At 44.6% G+C, this 19,812-nt stretch overlaps 1 protein-coding gene across 3 annotated transcripts in view; it reads right to left on the bottom strand.

Moving 5' to 3' along the window:
- zgc:162952 (PKc_LIMK_like_unk domain-containing protein) overlaps nucleotides 1-19,812 on the bottom strand; it is a 48,600-nt gene that overhangs the window by 19,098 nt on the left and 9,690 nt on the right. The window contains exons 2-3 of one of the 3 annotated variants that reach the window (XM_061766392.1): nucleotides 15,276-15,533; nucleotides 14,365-14,433 (exon numbers count right to left, since the gene is read on the bottom strand). In XM_061766392.1, coding sequence (XP_061622376.1) covers nucleotides 14,365-14,395 — 31 coding nt within the window. In that variant the 5' untranslated portion in view covers nucleotides 14,396-14,433; nucleotides 15,276-15,533. Of the gene's footprint in view, nucleotides 1-14,364; nucleotides 14,434-15,275; nucleotides 15,727-19,812 lie in introns of those variants that run through there. The other 2 variants (XM_061766391.1, XM_061766393.1) reach the window with 2 other exon arrangements.

Here is a 19,812-nt window from a genome sequence, read left to right as displayed (position 1 = left end):
CTCTCCCTCAGTAATGTTAATAAAATTGAGGGATTGACGTTGGAACTACATACTGTAGATTTGGGTTTGTGCACAGACTTTTGAGCAGACCTAAAGACCTCAAAAGTTCAAATACAAAGCTAGAAAGATAATCCCTTAATTCGTTTGACATTAGACCCTCGACAACATACTGGTACACACAAAGACACAACCAAGTAGAGGTTTGGTATGCTGTATCCTCAATGACTTAAGGTATGTAGGGAAAAAGGGCAACTGCACCACAGCACAGTTAATCTGCCTCTGAAAGCTTTCTGGTCATGACATTTTTGGTTACAGCCTAATGTGTTAAAGCTGAGCATTTAATCAGGCCTGAGTCAAGCCTCCATTATTGTTAATTGTTTTGTGCATTTTCCACAGCACAGTGGTTCAGTGCCCCTCAGCACTAGTTTCAGCCACACATTTTTTATTTCAGTTCATTTGACTGCAAGTCTGCATTTGACTACATTGACCATTGCCATATTGAATAGGCGAATATGACATCAATAAGGGATGGCCAGGGCTCAAGTACAAGCTTGCTGAAATTTCTTGCTGGCACCAGACACACATAGTCATAGCCAAAACAATGATACCCAATTACGCAATGCAAGCAGAATCACTGATCATGAATTTCAGCACCTAGCTCAAAGGATGAATCACTACTTTTTCTGTCCAGCCAAGAGACATGTGAACTCTAAAAAGAGCAAGGATTAACCTTGGTAAAATCAAGGACAATGTTCACAAATGGGGACTCGACACCAGCCCCCTGACTATCCATGTGGAGAAACATAAACAATGAACCATATCCTTCAATTATGCCAATTGGGTCCTCACTGCTCCAATCAAGACCACCTGGCAGCCTGGATGACTATAAGGACAGTGTCACATCCTATATCAGTTTCTGTGAAGATGTGTGTATACCAACAAAGACATTTCGCACGTTCAATTACAACAAGCTGATGTTCACTGCCAAACCTCTACAGGCGAAAGAGGAAACCTAACGAAATAGGGACAGAGCCCTGTACAATCGCGCTAGAAATCAGCTCACGAAAGAAATTAACATTTCAAAGAGTAATTATGCAGAAAAACTAATGTAGCCCTATGGGCGGCACAAGCCAGCGCAAACCGTAGACCGGTCCCAAGCCCGGATAAATGCAGAGGGTTGCGTCAGGAAGGGCATCCGGCTTAAAACTTTGCCAAACCAATATGAGTGTTCATCCAAAGAATTTCATACCGGATCGGTCGTGGCCCGGGTTAACAACGTCCGCCACCGGCGCAGTCAACCTTCAGGGCGCTGGTGGAAATTCAGCTACTGTGGGTTGAAGTCGAAGAAGAAGAGGTGGAAAGCGGATTTTTCGGCAGAAAGAGAAGAGGAAAGCACGGAGCCAAGAACTGAATGTGGGGACTTTGAAAGTTGGGACTATGACAGGAAAATCTTGGGAGTTGGTTGACATGATGATTAGGAGAAAGGTAGATATATTGTGAGTCCAGGAGACCAGGTAGAAAGGCAGTAAGGGGCAAGGTTTAAATGATTTTACCATAGTTGAGATGGAAAGAGAAATGGAGTAGCGGTTATTTTAAAGGAAGAGTTGGCTAAGAATGTATTGGAGGTGAAAAGAGTATCGATCGAGTGATGAGACTGCAACTTGAAATTGAGGGTGTTATGTATAATGTGATTAGTGACTATGCCCTACAGGTAGGATGTGACCTAGAGGTGAAAGAGAAATTTTGGAAGGAGCTAAACGAAGTAGTTCTGAGCATCCCAGACAGAGAGAAAGTCGTGATTGGTGCAGATTGTAATGAACATGTTGGTGAAGGAAATAGGGGTGATGAAGAAGTGATGGGTATGTACGGCATCCAGGAAAGGAACTTGGAGGGACAGATGGTGGTAGACTTTGCAAAAAGGATGCAAATGGCTGTAGTGAACACTTTTTTACAGAAGAGGCAGGAATATTGGGTGACCCACAAGAGTGGAGGTAGAATCACGCAGGTGGATTACATCTTGTGCAGATGATGTAATCTGAAGGAGGTTACCGACTGTAAGGTAGTGGTAGGGAAGAGTGTGGCTAGACAGCATAGGATGGTGGTGTGTAAGATTACTCTGGTGGTGGGGAGGAAGATTAGGAAGACAAAGGCAGAGAAGAGAACCAGGTGGTGGAAACTGAGATAGGACGAGTGTTGTGCAGCTTTTCGGGAAAAGGTGAGACAGGCTCTCGGTGGAAATGAGGAGCTTCCAGAAGACTGGACCACTGCAGCCAAGGTGATCAGAGAGGCAGGCAGGAGAGTACTTGGTGCATCTTCTGGCAGGAAAGGAGAATTGGTGGTGGAACCTCACAGTACAGGAAATCATACAAGGAAAAAGGTTAGCTAAGAAGAAGTGGGACACTGAGAGGACCGAGGAGAGGCAAAAGGAATACATTGAGATGCGACATAGGGCAAAGGTAGAGGTGGCAAAGGCCAAACAAGAGGCATATGATGACATGTATGTATGTTGGACACTAAAGAAGGAGAAAAGGATCTATACAGGTTGGCCAGACAGAGGGATAGAGATTGGAAGGATGTGCAGCAGGTTAGGGTGATTAAGGATTGAGATGGAAATATGTTGACTGGTGCCAGTGGTGTGCTCCATTGATGGAAAGAATACTTTGAGGAGTTAATGAATGAGGAAAATGAGAGAAAGGGGAGAGTAGAAGAGGCAAGTGTGGTGGACCAGGAAGTGGCAATGATTAGTAAGGGGGAAGTTAGAAAGGAATTAAAGAGGATCGAAAATGGAAAGGCAGTGGGTCCTGATGACATTCCTGTGGAGTTATGGAAGCATCTAGGAGAGGTGGCTGTGGAGTTTTTGACCAGCTTGTTCAACAGAATTCTAGTGGGTGAGAAGATGCCTGCAGAATGGAGGAAAAGTGTGCTGGTTCCCATTTTTAAGAACAAGTGTGATGTGCAGAGCTGTGGGAACTATAGAGGAATAAAGTTCATGAGCCACACAATGAAGTTATGGGAAAGAGTAGTGGAGACTATACTCAGGACAGAAGTGAGTATTTGCGAGCAGCAGTATGGTTTCATGCCTAGAAAGAGTACCACAAATGCATTATTTGCCTTGAGGATGTTGATGGAAAAGTACAGAGAAGGTCAGAAGGAGCTACATTGTGTCTTTGTAGATCTAGAGAAAGCCTATGACAGAGTACCCAGAGAGGAACTGTGGTACTGTATGCGGAAGTCTGGAGTGGCAGAGAAGTATGTTAGAATAATACAGGACATCTACGAGGGCAGCAGAACAGTGGTGAGGTGTGGTGTAGGTGTGACAGACGAATTTAAGGAGGAAGTGGGACTGCATCAGGGATCAGCCCTGAGCCCCTTCCTGTTTGCAGTGGTGATGGATAGGCTGACAGATGAGGTTAGACTGGAATCCCCGTGGACCATGATGTCTGCAGATGACATTGTGATCTGCAGTGAAAGCAGGGAGCAGGTGGAGGAACAGTTGGAAAGATGGAGGCATGCAATGGAAAGCAGAGGAATGAAGATTAGCCTAAGTAAAACAGAATATATGTGCATGAATGAGAGAGGTTGTGGGGGAAGAGTGAGGCTTCAGGGAGAAGAGATAGCAAGAGTGGAGGACTTACATACTTGGGGTCAACCATCCAGAGCAATGGTGAGTGTGGTCAGGAAGTGAAGAAACGGGTCCAAGCAGGTTGGAACGGGTGGAGGAAGGTGTCAGGTGTGTTATGTGACAGAACAGTCTCTGCTTGGATGAAGGGCAAAGTTTATAAAACAGTGGTGAGGCCAGCCATGATGTACGGATTAGAGACAGTGGCACTGAAGAGACAGCAGGAAGCAGAGCTGGAGGTGGCGGAAATGAAGATGTTGAGGTTGGCTCTCGGAGTGACCAGGTTGGATAAAATTAGAAATGAGGGACAGCCAAGGTTCGATGTTTTGGAGACAAAGTTAGAGAGAGCAGACTTCGATGGTTTGAACACGTCCAGAGGAGAAATAGTGAGTATATTGGTAGAAGGATGATGAGGATGGAGCGCCCAGGCAAGAGAGCAAGAGGAAGACCAAAGAGAAGGTTGATGGATGTCGTGAGGGAAGACATGATGGCAGTTGGTGTTCGAGAGGAAGATGCAGGAGATAGGCTTACATGGAAAAGGATGACGCGCTGTGGCGACCACGTTTTTTTTTTGTCCTGTTCGGCTGTTAGGTCAAGCAGAATGGAAAATCTGTATCCCTTTTATGCCGAAACAGTTTTACTGTCTCACAGTGGAGTTTTTGAGCTTCCGCTGTGGTATTATAGTTGAGGATAGTTATTGAGAATCAGACTTGATCAGTCGAACAGAACAAAATTTCTAGAAGGGAGAAAGAAACAAAGACAAAAGACAAAGCACTAATTGTAAACAGGATAAGTGAAGTAAATCATTACATTATCTACAACAATGAAACGTTAAATATGAGTGTTGCATGGGGCTGTAGTGCTACACCCTGTGAGGGAAGGACAGGACAAGATAGAACAGGACAAGAACAGGAGAAGAAGCATGCAGGACCAGGGTCGTGAACCCGGCTGTAATAATTGAGGGGATACACAAGTGATTTTCATATTCATGAGTTATTTGTTGCAGTAAGGGGTGTGTGCCTTGCGGATACATGCAAGTGAATTGATACCGTTTTACATGGACAAAGACTGACAGGAGTGTCCTGTAATTGCTGTGGGCGCACCGCGGCGGCTGAGGATCCCACCCAATCAATCGAGGGACGGGATTAGGCCCAGGGGTACCCCGAGAGCAGCCGGGCGGACGGGACACACCGAGGGACCCAGGGCGGTCCGCCGGCCCCACCGAGGCACCCCGACAACCGGCCACCCAGCGGGGGCCGCAGGGACCCATTGCCACCCCCCCAGCCAACCGCCCCGCCCCGCCCACCGCCCCACACGCCCCGCCACCCCACCTCACCCCCAGGAGAACCAAACGCCCCCCCAACTCGCAGGGCCCGCGATGCAGCCAGTCCCCACCCAGCGCGAGTGTCCCTTGTTTGTTGGAAAGGAGGGAAGATAGGGGCATCTGACAAGGGAACGATAAGGGGGGTGGGGGGGATGACCCAAGTAACAGCCCCAGGCCATGAGAGGCAGATTTGAAAAGGACACTTTCACACCCCACACCCACCCACCCGTACCACCGACCACCATAACACCTCTGACTTCTGCATTGACCATTCATGAAAACGATAGACACATCTTCAAACTACAAAAGATCAACAAAGCAGCAGACCCAGACCTTGTGTCCCCATCCTGCCGCAATGTCTTTGTGGACCAGCTCACTCCAGCCTTCACACAGATCTTCAGTAGGTCTCTGGAACAGTGTGAAGTTCACTACCATCCTGTTTCAAAACGCTCCACCATCCTCCCAGTCCCCAAGAAACCTGCAATCCCGGGTCTGAATGACTACAGGCCTGTCACCCTGACATCTGTGGTCATGAAAACATCGTGCTGGACCACCTCAAGAGCGCCACAGGACCCCTGCTGGACCCCCTGCAGTTTGCCTACCGAGCAAATAGGTCTGTCGATGATGTAGTCAACATGGTACGGCACTTCATCCTAGAACACCTCGACGGCGCGGGGACCAACGCGAGGATCCTGTTTTGGACTTCATCTCTGCGTTCAATCAATTACAGTTTAGATGTTTAGTTGCGGCAGCATGGTGGACGACTGGGTAGCACCTCTGCCTCACAGTTCTAAGGACCCGGGTTAAAATCCGCCCTCGCCTGTGTGGAGTTTGCATGTTCTCCCCGTGCCTGCGTGGGTTTTTGCCCTTAGGTGTGAATGTGAGTGCGAATGGTTGTATGTTTATTTGTGCCCTGCGATTGGCCGGCAACCGGTTCAGGGTGTACCCCGCCTCTCGCGCGAAGATAGCTGGGATAGGCTCATGCCCACGACCCTTGTCAGGATAAGCAGTGCGGAAAATGGATGGATGTTTAGTTTTGTTTTGCTTTGCTTTCCTGAGAAAGCTTGAAGGTTTTGTACTAAGACTGACTGGTATTGGAACTTTTCATAATTTCCTCCACTTTGACTGAGGCCTCAATTCCAACTAAAGAAAAATAGCCTTAACGCATGATACTGCCGCCATCAATCCATTTTCTGAGCCGCTTCTCCTCACTAGGGTCGCGCACGTGCTGGAGCCTATCCCAGCTATCATCGGGCAGGAGGCCGGGTACACCCTGAACTGGTCGCCAGCCAATCGCAGTGCACATAGAAACAACCAACAATTCGCACTCACATTGAGACCTACCAGGAATTTAGAGTCTTCAATCAACCTACCCTACATGTTTTTGGGATGTGGGAGGAAACCGGAGTACTCGGGGAAAACCCACGCAGGCACAGGGAAAAGATACAAACTCCACACAGGCAGGGCCCCGGGATTTGAACGGCAGTCCTCAGAACTGTGAGGCAGATGTGCTAACCAGTCGGTCACCATGCCGTGCAGGTATTCATGTTTATTTTATTTATTTATTTTTCTAATATTTTAGTATATTATTATTTTTGTCATATACTGCCCTGCAGTTCCATTATAGTAGCCTGGAGGGCTCTTTGCATCATCTCTCTCTCCCCCCTCCCCTCTCTGTTTTCAGCACCTGTCTCCAATCAGCCTCATCACCACCGGTATTTAAGCCTGCCTGTTCCAAGAAATCCTCGCCAAAGTATTGCAGTCTCTCCTAGCGCTACCACGGCCCACTGTACTCAAGTAAGCCACTTAAGGAAGGATTGTCGGTACCCCCCTACCCACCATTGAGGACTTGCACGCTGCCAGAACTAAGACAAGGGCGTGCAAAATCCTCTCGGACCCTCCGCACCCCGGTCACCAGCTCTTCCAGCTCCTTCCCTCAGGTAGGCGCTACCGATCAATGCAAACAAGAACTAGTAGACATTCCAACAGCTTCTTCCCTCTTGCGATCAACTTCTTAAACACCTAACCTATAATTCCATTACAACAAGCTGGCAATTTTTTTTTGACTTGAGTTCGTTGTCACATTTCTGTGGGGCCAATTATGTACTACTCGTGCACTCACTGTCGTTGTCTCGCCATGCTGCACTATTTGCATATACTGGCCACTCATGCCAGAGTAGCATCTGCTCCATTTGCACACTGATTGAGGAGTATCTGTAACATTTGCACAACCAACATTGTCCCAGATTATCGCACTACTCGTCACTTTAAACCGCATACACTCCTTGAAGTCTCAGCGCTCCTTGCACAATGGTCATTGCACCGGTCTATTGCAATATTAGTTATTCGAACTGCTCTAAGTGCTAGAGGACTCTGCATCTTTTTGCACAATTGTTAACTGTAAATGTCTCTGTCTCCAAAGTGTTCTGTAAATTGACTGTCTGTTGTACTAGAGCGGCTCCAACTACCGGAGACAAATTCCTTGTGTGTTTTGGACATACTTGGCAAATAAAGATGATTCTGATTAACTCCTCGTTCCCTTGTTAACTATTGTGTCTCCTCGTTCCCAGCTCTCCCCTGTGTTCCTGACCCACGTCATTCCTGCCACCAAACCAGCCTCCTGTTCTGTCCACTGCCTGCCACCTGTCCACGCCGCCGCCTGCCAACACATCCAGGACCACCGCCATAACCTTTGCTCAATAAACTGTTCATCATCTTACATCTGCCTCCGCCTGCTCTTGGGTCCAGCTACTCCCCACACGTGACAGAATACTCAGGCCACTATGGACCCAGCAACTCCGGAGGCTCTGAAGAACGTACTCACCCACCAATGCGCCCACATTGGACGACAGGACAAAATACTGCAAGAAATCACCGAAACGCTCCACTCCCTTTCGCAACAGGACTCCCTCCTTTCCCAACAGATGCAATCCATTCAACACCCTGTAAGTACTCCTCCTGAGCCCGCAGCCTCCGAGCTACCCCGCTTTCCGTACAAAGAACCTCATGTCCCTCCACCCTAGCCCTACTCCGGGGACTTAGGTGCATGTAGCCAGTTTATTCTTAATTACTCACTCATATTCAATCTCCAACCGTACAAGTATCCCACCGAACGTTCCAAAGTAGCATATGTCACTAACCTCTTCCGCGGCAAAGCAGCAAAATGGTCTACTTCATTATGGCACAACTCCTCCCCGGTCCTCCTTTCATTCGATTCCTTTTCTGTTGAATTCCGTAAGGTTTTCTATCACCCCGTTCAGGGCAAAGAAGCCCCCCGTCGTCTCCTCACACTCACTCAGGGCGCTAAGTCCGTCGCGGAATATTCCATCAACTTCCGTATCATTGCTGGTGAATGCGGGTGGGATGACGCAGCCCTTAGGGGAATCTTTTCAAACGGTCTCTCCGAACAAATCAAAGACGAGCTTGCGGTCCGGGATGAGCCCTCCTCTCTCGAGGTTCTAATCGCCCTCTCCATCCATCTGGATAACAGACTGCGAGAGAGAGCACGTGAAAGAGGGATTTGCTCGCGTAAACACTCTCCCACTCTGAGCACCACGCCGTCAGCTTCTCACCCGCCTTCTGCATCATCTTCCGCACTTTTGTCACTCCCCGTTGCATCCGATGAATCCATACAAATTGGTCAATCACGTTTAGATCCACAAGAACGTCAGTGTTGTGTCATCCAGCGGCTGTGCATCTACTGTCGTCAATCCGGTTACTTTATTTCCTCGTGCCCCCTCCGACCAGGAAGACCAGGCTCACTGCGTCCCGAGAGCGCCGCGGTGAGCCAAACCTCCGTTCCCTCAAGCTTTCCCTCGCGCATGACCGTTCCCGCTTGCATTATCATTTCTGCTTATAACACCCCCATCACTGCCCTTATTGATTCCGGTGCCGATGATTTTATTATTCATGAAGAAATAATTCACCAGCTCCAAATTCCTCTCCAACCACTTCCATCCCCGAAAATTCATAGCTCTGGATGGTCGAGTAATTTCCCTGGTCACCCACCAAACAGTGCCTATCACCTGCTTATTTCAGGCAATCACTGCGAAAACAATTCCTTTTGTCATTCCTTCCCCTGAGACCCCCTTAGTTCTTGGTATTCCCTGGCTCCAACTCCACAACCCGCCATAGACTAGACTCGTTTATCCATTACCGGATGGAGTCCTTATTGCCATTCCCACTGTCTGCTCTCTGCCGTTCCACCCTCAGAAGACCCACCACCGTCTGCCGCCCCAGTGGACCTCTCCCAAGTTCCAGAAGAATATCATGACCTCTCCCCAGTATTCAGCAAGGACTAGGCCATCTCTCTACCCCCCACCGCCCGTATGATTACACCATAGACCTCTTGCCGGGAGCTCCACTTCCCACCAGACGACTCTACAATCTCTCCCGTCCCAAAAAAAAGGCTATGGAGGATTACATTCGCGACTCCTTGGCTGCTGGCGTCATACGCCCCTCCTCGTCGCCGGTCGGGGCTTTATTTTTTTTTTTCATAGAGAAGAAATACACCCCTCTCTGCCCATGCATCGACTACCGAGGACTCAATGACATTACAATTAAAAATAAGTTACCGCTACCCCTGATCGACCCATCCTTTGAACCCCTCTGCAAAGCCAAAATCTTTACCAAATTGGACCTCCATAACGCCTACCACCTGAAACGTATCCGAGAGGGGGACGAATGGAAGACCGCCTTCAATACCCCTCTCGGACACTTCACTTAACTATTGTGTCCCCTCGTTCCCAGTGCTCCCCTGTGTTCCTGACCCACGTCATTCCTCCCACCAAGCCAGCCGCCTGTTCTGTCCACTGCCTGCCACATGTCCACGCCGCTGCCTGCCAACACATCCAGGACCACCTCCATAACCGTTGCTCAATAAACTGTTCATCATTTTACATCTGCCTCCGCCTGTTCTTGGGTCCAGCTACTCCCCACACATGACAATTTTACTTGTTAGTAATTTTTTTTCTGGTTGTTTTAAGTTATATTTAAAGTTGAGTTAAATAAAAACGTTTTAAAATCAATGAATAATCATGGTAATTAATCATAATTTCAATATCAATCAAAATATACTTAGACTTGCATGGCTTAATCTTTGAGCAATGCTAATGACACAATCAACCAGGTAGCCTAAAAGGCCCACATAGGCAGAAGGGTCGGGCCAGGCGGGCAACGTGTTCACTCACCCAGCATGGACCTCTATCGCAGCTTTGTGACGGGAGTGCGGCTCGCTCGGTCAGTGCAGAGAACAGCGAATTAAGTGGAAACAGAGCTGAAACAGCGTTGGTGCCAATAATAGGGAACCTTAATTCTAGGGCTGCCACTAACAATTTTTTCGATTAATCGATTTTATTAATTTTAAATAATATTTAATATTAAAGAAAAAATCCGTCATTTCACTCAAAAACAGATCATTATTTCAAATTGACAATACAAAAAACGCACAAACATAAATTTATTATGAATCAGTGATTGGTTTGGTGTGCATGTAACGTCAGAAGATGGGCAAAAATTTGGATCGTTGTTTTCCAAAAATGCAAATGTTTGCAAATTTCTTACTTTGGTTACACAAAAAGATAATCAGTCTCCTTTCATGGAGGGCTACATAAATCTGAGAATATTTGCTGTTGAGAGGCTGAAATTCCGACGATTTTGAAAAAACCAAGTCTCTAAAATGTTAATCAATTATCAAAATAGTTATCGCTTAATTTGATAATTGATTAGTTGTCAATTAATCGATTAATTGTCTGACCTTTACTAAATTCCGTGGTTTGGTTTTAAAAAAATCCGAAACCAGAAAACATTAGTCTGCAAAACATGTCGCCAACAAGTCGTTACTAGTGTAGCGTATATTGGCGTTTGGATAAAATGTAATTTATTTAAGAAATATATATATTTTTTTTAAAAAGCGACGCCTGGGTTGCTTCCGGTTTAGCGGGATTTGACACATAACATTATAACCACGCTATTCTGTCTCGTAAAGGGCACCACGTTTCTTTTTATATGTATAAAATGTAGGCGAAAGTGATGAAAACCCTCTTATCAGTCTCATGAGCTACATTTTAAGAAAAATAAATACTAGATTACAGAGGTTTCATTATTAAACACAAAACACACACAAAACACATCAAAGTGGAATTTTGTAGAATATTTAATGAAATCTACGAGGGATCTATAGGGAAACACACAGAGGGGGTCTAACTACGAAAAGGAAATAATGGTGACAGAAAGAAAAATGGGCATACGAAAAGCAAAATAGGACATTGTGTGATGCGGGGCTAAAGTTGAAAATAACTAATATTGTACATCCTAGCAGCGCTGGACTGTAGGTTTTTTGGTCTTTGGGGATGGTCTTTTCTCCGCGCATCTCAGGAGGAAAAACGAAGCAGGATTGGTTGAAGAAGAAAAGGATGCCGAAAAATAAAAAAAAAACAGGAAGGAGAAGAAAAAGGGAAGTTGTTCATCACGCTTTGTTAGGAGAATATGACCGTCTCTCTTCCTGCCTGTTTTCAGGATCCGCTAGCAAGTTCAGAGAACTCAGGTTTGGCTGGGAGCGTATCTGGTACCTCAGCAGCAACTGTTCTGGATGCTTAACAGCGGTGAGTCACGGAAGCTAGGAAGCCGTATCTGGTACCTCAGCAGCAACTGTTCTGGATGCTTAACAGCGGTGAGCCACGGAAGCTAGGAAGCCGATTCCTAGCTTCCTAGTCAACGTTCAGTGACTTCCGGAACAAAATACGGACGTTCCGTAACATTGGGCAACCTCTGAATATACTATATTGGGATAGATACTCTAATCAGGATATGAAATTACCTATATTCGGATATAAAATTCTGCCAATATTGCAAAGCACTACATGCCAGGAATCAAAAGAGCAGAAGACGTACAAAGGAACAAAATGAAGATAACAGAAGTTGTGACTGGTTGGTGGAGAGATAAAAAAAAATTTCATTTTCACCCCAGGGGTGCCGCTTTTGGATCCAGTGAAAACAATTTCCATCGAGGGCCCTTACAATTGTCATCACTACCAACCCCACATCCTCCGAAACCCCGTTACACCTCTGCAACACTCCAACACAACTGCTGAGGTGCTTGTGTTTGGTGGATAAAAGCAACACATTTGAGGGTAAATGCACCAGTCACAAATTATTGAACCTTCACAGCTAACTTATTTGTTTTCCGACAGTAAATAAGGGGTTCATAGTAATATTGCGTTCCTCTTTGACATTTACAATATTTTTGTCACCATAACTATCCAGTCACGGCCGGCCCGCCCATAGGTCAGGGTTACCAAATGATCAGGGTGCCGTGACCTCAGATTCAGTATATAGCTAGCTAGCTAGCTAAATAGATAGATAGCTAGATAGACAGAAACTTTCCCAAAAAAAAATATATCATGGAAAAGTAAAAATATTATATTCATCCATCCATCCATCCATTTTCTGAGCCGCTTCTCCTCACTAGGGTCACGGGCGTGCTGGAGCCTATCCCAGCTATCATCGGGCAGGAGGCGGGGTACACCCTGAACTGGTTGCCAGCCAATCGCAGGGCACATACAAACAAACAACCATTCGCACTCACATTCACACCTACGGGCAATTTTAGAGTCTCCAATTCATGCATGTTTTTGGGATGTGGGAGAAAACCGGAGTGGCCGGAGAAACCCCATCTTGTGTTTTTTTTGGACATACTTGGCAAATAAAGATGATTCTGATTCTGGGCAGAAGATCATTATTGATACCCTCCATAGGATGGGTAAGCCACAAATGTTCATAGCGAAGGAGGTTGGCTGTTCACAGAGTGCAGTGTCCAAGCATATCAATGTAAAGACTAGAGGAAGGACAAAATGTGGCAGGAGAAGATGCACCAGCAAAAGAGATGACTGTGGGCTTCATTGGATTATCAAACAAAGAAGATTCACAATTCTAGCAGAGATCCAGAAAGAGTGGAATGAGGCGATAGTCACAGCTTCACAAACCATTACATTCAGACGCATCCGGGAGATGGGCTACAACTGTCGGGTTCCTCGGGTCAAGCCACTTCTGAGCCTGACCCAATGCAAGAAGCGTCTCAACTGGGCCAAGGAGAAGAAGGACTGGATCGTTGGCCAGTGGTCCGAGGTCCTCTTTTCCGATGAAAGTAAAGTGTGCCTTTCATTCGGGAATCAAGGTCCAAGAGTTTGGGGGAAGACGGGTGAATAACAGAGCCCAGGCTGCTTGAGGTCCAGTGTGAAATATCCACAGTTAGTCATGATTGGGGTGCAATGTCCAGTGCAGGAGTTGGTAAACTCTGCTTTCTTAAATCCAAGGTGTCCCAGCTTGGAACGTGTTGCAGCCATAAAATTCTAAGTTAATGATTATTTGCTAAAAACAATAAAGTTGATCAGTTTGAACATTAATCATCTTGTCTTTGTAGTGTATTCAATTTAATATAGGTTGACCATGATTTGCAAATCATTGTAATCTGTTTTTATTTATGTTTAACACACCGTCCCAACTTCATTGGAATTGGGGTTGTAGTTCCCATAGTACTGGTCGGACCAGGGGTACGCATGCCATGTAAACAGACATTGTCGAAATATATAGAAGCTCAATAAGGTTCAATGAATATTTAAAGTTATAAAACATAACTGTTATTTTTCTCGATCTACCTCAACATAGTAATTAGACAATATCTACATTCAATTGGTTCGCTAGAATCACTTTGTCCTACAGCAACAATAGAATACTTTATGTGTGTGCACTGTTTCTGTTCGTAATTTTTTCTATCACGTGTCCATTTTTTTATAACAGGGGTCACCAAAATGGTGCCTGCAGGCTCCCCAAGGACCACACGTTACGGATCCCCCAAATCCTATGAAACCTCTCAATTTAATTTATTGAACTTTCAGTACAAAGTGTTTAAAGCACTTTTTTAAAAGCTACAATGGAGAATACTTTGTTGAAAATACTTGGAAGTACAGTATGTACCTTTCTCTGGAAGCTTTTTGTTTTTTGTTTTTATATAACGCTTCAATGAGTTTAAAGCATTTATTGTTGAATCTTTTAGTAGTGAAGAAAATACTTGCATTTGGGCCTACAGTATGGGTAACATTTGTGGTTTGAAGTCCAATAAATATGTTAAAAAACAATACATCTATGCTGTTCTACTCTATGTAACTGGCCCACAACAACTACTTAAAGCTTTTTCAAAAAAGTAATGTAATAATTAATTTCCCAGGTAACTAATGACATTCATAAAGAAGTAAATCAGTAACTAATTATATTGCTTTTTTGTAATGTATTTCGTAACAAATTACTTTTTTAACACTGGCAATACATGATAGCCTCTTCTATGCAGACACATGTTCCTATAAAGAACCTTGTAAATGTGTTTCTCTAAAGAAAAATGTAAGTATTTAAATCTCATAATACTTACTCAACTGATTCAGTAAGCTATTCATATGCATCTTGTGGAAGTTGGAAAAAACCCAGAAGTCTGCAGAAACTGAGGAAGAACCACATACATGCAACAGCAAATGAGCAAAGCACAGTCACAGGACTATACAAAACATGTCACAAAGCACACAGCACTGAAAACAAGACATCAATAGTGAGTGGCAGACGTGAATTCACTGGCATGCTGGGTTAGGGGCAGTCACTGATTTCTCTGATTTGATACTTCCTAGAAGACTAAGAACACCAGAAGAAAATTCAGTTTTTTATATATAAACCACAAAAGAATAATTCTTCAGGGACGGACTATATTTTTAGCCTCAAGCAATGGATGTAAATTTGACATTGGTTTGTTGAAAGGATCCTGTAGGCTCCTTTGTGTGTGTATGCACAGCCCAAACACATGTAAATCTACAAACATTTGTCTATTAACACACGAAACAACTTTCATATTGTTTCCAGTTAACTTCAGAGCTTAGTATTTATCTTTTGTAGCAAGTCAATCAAAGTCCTAGCTGTTAAATGTATCACCATCTCCCCCCCCCCCAAAAAAAATATGTATAAACATACAGAAGTCAGTGGTGAGACTTTCAGTCCAGATGCCAAAACGTGACAACAGCCTCTAGAGCTGAAAATGTGAAATTCCAAACATTTCTAACATTTTGTGTTGCATTTGGAGGCTTGTATTAATTGTTGGGAACCACTGCATACTTCCACAACATCGTGCATGTTGTTGTGAGTGGGAAAAACTTCATTGGTTGTACATTTTCAATGCCACACTGATTATGTGCAATGCCTACATTTCTCTGAATGTGTTAATAACAGACTATATACTGTAAGTCAGGTACTGAGAACGCATTAGGAAAAACATCTGAAAATAAATAATTTGCTTACCTTAATGATTCTCTGTTGTAAAAGGCAGGTTATGTGGCGGGTTTCTGCATCATATATCCTCGCATGTTTGCTGTCACAACAGGAAGTGTGGTTAGATTGTCTTTCTCTCTCTCGCAGGTTTCAAGTGGTGGCTTCAGTTTCCCCGCAGCTGCTGTGAAAGCAGTCTCGCTAGTGGGATGCATGTTTCATGGGTTGTCTTAGGAACCAGCTCCACCAGCCGTGCGTCGGTGGATGGAACTCCACCCACGAGGAGGGAGGCTGGAAGGGAATAGCAGACTGACTTGGTTGCTGCTTCAAGAGCATACGAGCGTTGGATGGAAGCAGATTTTCACTGGCACTCTGTAGTAGGGATTTATTTATGCCTCCAAACATATATTTTGTGATGACTATCTGAACTGCATTAGAAACTCTCCTAGGAGCTGCATGTGTTGATGAGATGTATCCAGACACAACCCAGCACAGAGAGAGTGTTTGTGTGTGTGTTTGCTGGAGGGGGCGGCGTTGTGGGGAACAATGAGAGTTCTAACCCAGAGCATTAACTCCCACTCAGACTGTGTGGGAGATGAATAGACTCAAACAAAAAGCATATACAGTACAGGCAAATGCCAAACTGTTTGACAAAATTGTTACACATTGTTACGTATTTTATACCACCCCCCCCCACCCCCCAAAAAAATAAAATAAATAAAAATAATAAATAAAAACAAATGGAAATTGAAATATTCAGTTCCAGAGTCAAACTGTCAGCATAATAAAACCTTTAACTGTAGAGGAAATGTTTTAATAGTGTGTAAGACTAAGTTAAGTCAACCACAGACACACCAAACACACAAAACACATAGGGCGTAGTTCAGGGTGCTGAGGCAGGAGCCCTGATAGTAACCCCCCCCCCCCCCTCCTATGGGTGCCACCCGGCACACAGCGCAGGCCACCAGGGTGCCGGCGATGGAAATCACGGATCAGCGCCCTGCCCAGAATTTGCCGGACAGGAATCCAGCTCTGCTCCTCCTCCATAGTCCTTCCAATCAACCAAGTAGTGGAAGCCCCTACCACGGCGATGCACATCTGAGTGCCAGTTCACCATGTAGGTGGGATGCCCATCAATCAACAGAAGAGGAGGAGGAGGGGGCAGCACCGCAGAAAAGCGGGGGTGTGTAACCCAGGGAGCATTGGAATGGGGACATACCAGAGGAGGCGCTGGGCAGGGAGTTATAGACGTATTCAATCCAAGTAAGTTTTGCACTCCACGAAGCCGGACTGGACTGAGTCATGCAACGAAGAGCTGTCTCGAGCTCTTGATTGGTGCTTGCGCACTGGCCATTGGTCTGCGGGTGGGAACTATACGAGAGACTGACCCCTGTGCCAAGTGCTGTATAAAAAGCCTTCCAGACCTGTTAGGTGAACTGGGGACCTCTGTCGGAAACAATATCAGACGAAATGGCGTGCAGAACCAATAAGTCAGTGGTCTCCTTGACAGACGGGAGCTTAGAGAGTGCTAAACATTGGGCTGCTTTCGAAAACCTGTCCACTAGTGTGAGAATGACTGTTACCTCTAGATGGCAGAAGCATGGTGATGAATTCCGGGGAAAGTGTGACTGGTTAGCGCGTCTGCCTAACAGTTCTGAGGACCGGGGTTCAATCCCCGGCCCCGCCTGTGTGGAGTTTGCATGTTCTCCCCGTGCCTGTTTGGGTTTTCTCCGGGCACTCCGGTTTCCTCCCACATCCCTAAAACATGCATTGTAGGTTAATTGACGACTCTAAGTTGCCCGTAGGTGTGAATGTGAGTGCGAATGGTTGTTTGTTTGTATGTGCCCTGCGATTGGCTGGCAACCAGTTCAGGGTGTACCGCGCCTCCTGCCCGATGATAGCTGGGATAGGCTCCAGCACGTGCGCGACCCTAGTGAGGAGAAGCGGCTCAGAAAATGGATTGATGGATAATAATGGAGTTCAATGAATTGATTTCCGCAATGATTAAGAGGGTTGGATGCCCGCTGGTGAGCTAAGTCTGCCATCCAACACACGTCAGTGGAGCTCGCGCCTGTCTGCCAAAATCGCGCTAGATCACCTGCGCCAAAACTTGACATGGTCCCAGTAGGTGTAAGTTTACAACCCCAATTCCAATGAAGTTGGGATGTTGTGTTAAACATAAATAAAAACAGAATACAATGATTTGCAAATCATGTTCAACCTAGATTGAATTAAATACACTACAAAGAGAAGATATTTAAAGTTCAAACTGATAAACTGATAAACTTTTTAGCAAATAATCATTAACTTTTTACGGCTGCAACACGTTCTAAAAAAGCTGGGACAGGTGGCAAAAAAGACACAGAAAGTTGAGGAATGCTCATCAAACACCTGTTTGGAACATCCCACAGGTGAACAGGCGAATTGGGAACAGGTGGGTGTCATGATTGGGTATAAATGGAGCTTCCCTGAAATGCTCAGTCATTCACAAGCAAAGATGGGGTGCGGTTCACCTCTTTGTGAACAAGTGCGTGAGACAATAGTCGAACAGTTTAAGGACAATGTTCCTCAATGTACAATTGCAAGGAATTTAGGGATTTCATCATCTATGGTCCATAATATCATAACAAGGTTCAGAGAATCTGGAGAAATCACTGCATGTAAGCGGCAAGGCCGAAAACCAACATTGAATGCCAGCGACCTTTGATCCCTCAGGCGGCGCTGCATCAAAAACCGACATCAATGTGAAAAGGATATCCCCACGTGGGCTCAGGAACAATTCAGAAAACCAATGTCAGTAAATACCTTTCGGCGCTACATCCGTAACTGCAACTTGAAACTCTACTATGCAAAGCAAAAGCCATTTATCAACAACACCCAGAAACGCTGCCGGCTTCTCTGGGCTCGAGCTCATCTAGCTCATCAAGCAAGAATGGCCAGTAGGCTGACAAAGGACTGCACATGCAAAACTCCCCCCAGCGGAGGACACAAAAGGAAATTTTACTACTTTTATTTCATAAATGAGAAAACACAGTTGTGCTCATATGTTTGATTAACGAGGCAGTATTAAGTAGTATTGTAGGAATTTTGATGTGTGTGGGTGGCTCTTAAGATCCGGAGTTGGAAAGGGTTCGGAGGATCACGTGCTTCCCATCCTGTGCTCCACACCAGAAAGGAAAATCCCAGTACTCCTCAAACCTCTCAGCAATTTTCATCCACTCCTCTGTGGTAGGCACAGCCATGAAGTCATCCACGATGCAGTCCCAAATCGCTGTTGCCACATCGGAATATTGTGGAGCCCCCAACATGGAAAATGTTTGCCATGGTCCTGAATGAGTACTTGCAGCACATAAAACCTTTAAATTAACCAAAGTTGTATGAAAGATACTATTGTAGTCTAGATACACAAAAAACAGTTGTATTAAAGATACTGTAGTAGTCTAGATACATAAAACATAGTGATGATTAAAAAAAAAAAAAAACACCCTCCTTATTCCAGAATTTAGCAAACAGAAATAATTTTATTAAGTCCAAACTAACCTAAAACAGGAACAGGTGAGTCTTTTCATGCCAGACAGTCAGGATTCAGGGGGACAAAATATAGTCTATGTACTCTTTTATTGCATTATCCAATAGTTTATTTACTTCAATAGTACAATTCCAATGAAGTTTGTGAACTTTGTGTTCAACATAAATAAAAACAGAATACAATTATTTGTAAATCTTGTTCAAACTATATTTAATTGAATACACTACAAAGACAAGATATTTAATGTTCAAACTGATAAACTTTATTGTTTTTCGCAAATAATCATTGACTTAGAATTTTATGGCTAGGGAATTGGGGTTGTAAATACATTAAGCTTTTGACACTGTTCTAATTTACTGAGATGTACCAAACTACATACTGTAAGCAGGGGTGAACATAAATATTAAAAGTGCACCAAATTCAAAAGTGTCACTGTGCATTTGCATATCAAGCATTTTGCGTTTAAATGTTTGGGGAGCGGAGCAATAGAAGGGGCTCGGGTGGTGTTGTGTTGTTCGCCAACGATCCATTCAAACGAACAAATCTTTTGAGTGAAAGTACTGAATGAAATCAATGTATTACTGTTTTTCTCAGTCGCTTTGGTACATTTTCCGATTCAATCTTGAAATTTGCAAAACAATTTGTATAAATAGCAAAAGACCATGGATTACCTGCAAAAGTAAGTCTCTTGCTCGAAATTCCTTTGTTCACCTCTCAAAACTAAATATCTGCTTCAATAAACATGTCAAGTGTCATCAGAATGATGGGTCTGTGTGTCATTGTATACGGATAAGACAGTCAAATTGCTTTGTCATGTTGTCAATGGAACAATGTACTCTGGAGGGATGTTCAGATGAAAACTGTGACTATAGTTTTGGTGAAAATTATTTTAAATTGTAAGTTAAACAGACATGCAAAACCAAAGGAATGAAAAAGGTGACCCCAAAAAAAACATTGTACTGCAGAGAATTTTTTTTTTATTTTAACATAAATTAAGGAATCTGGAAGACTGAACAGTACAACAAGGCAAAATAAAAAAAA

The sequence above is a fragment of the Phyllopteryx taeniolatus genome, chromosome 3, assembly GCF_024500385.1.
Source record: "Phyllopteryx taeniolatus isolate TA_2022b chromosome 3, UOR_Ptae_1.2, whole genome shotgun sequence".
NCBI classification, from domain to species: Eukaryota; Metazoa; Chordata; class Actinopteri; order Syngnathiformes; family Syngnathidae; genus Phyllopteryx; species Phyllopteryx taeniolatus.
Note: the sequence above shows the minus strand (reverse complement) of the source record. Positions and strands in the feature narration are given on the sequence as shown.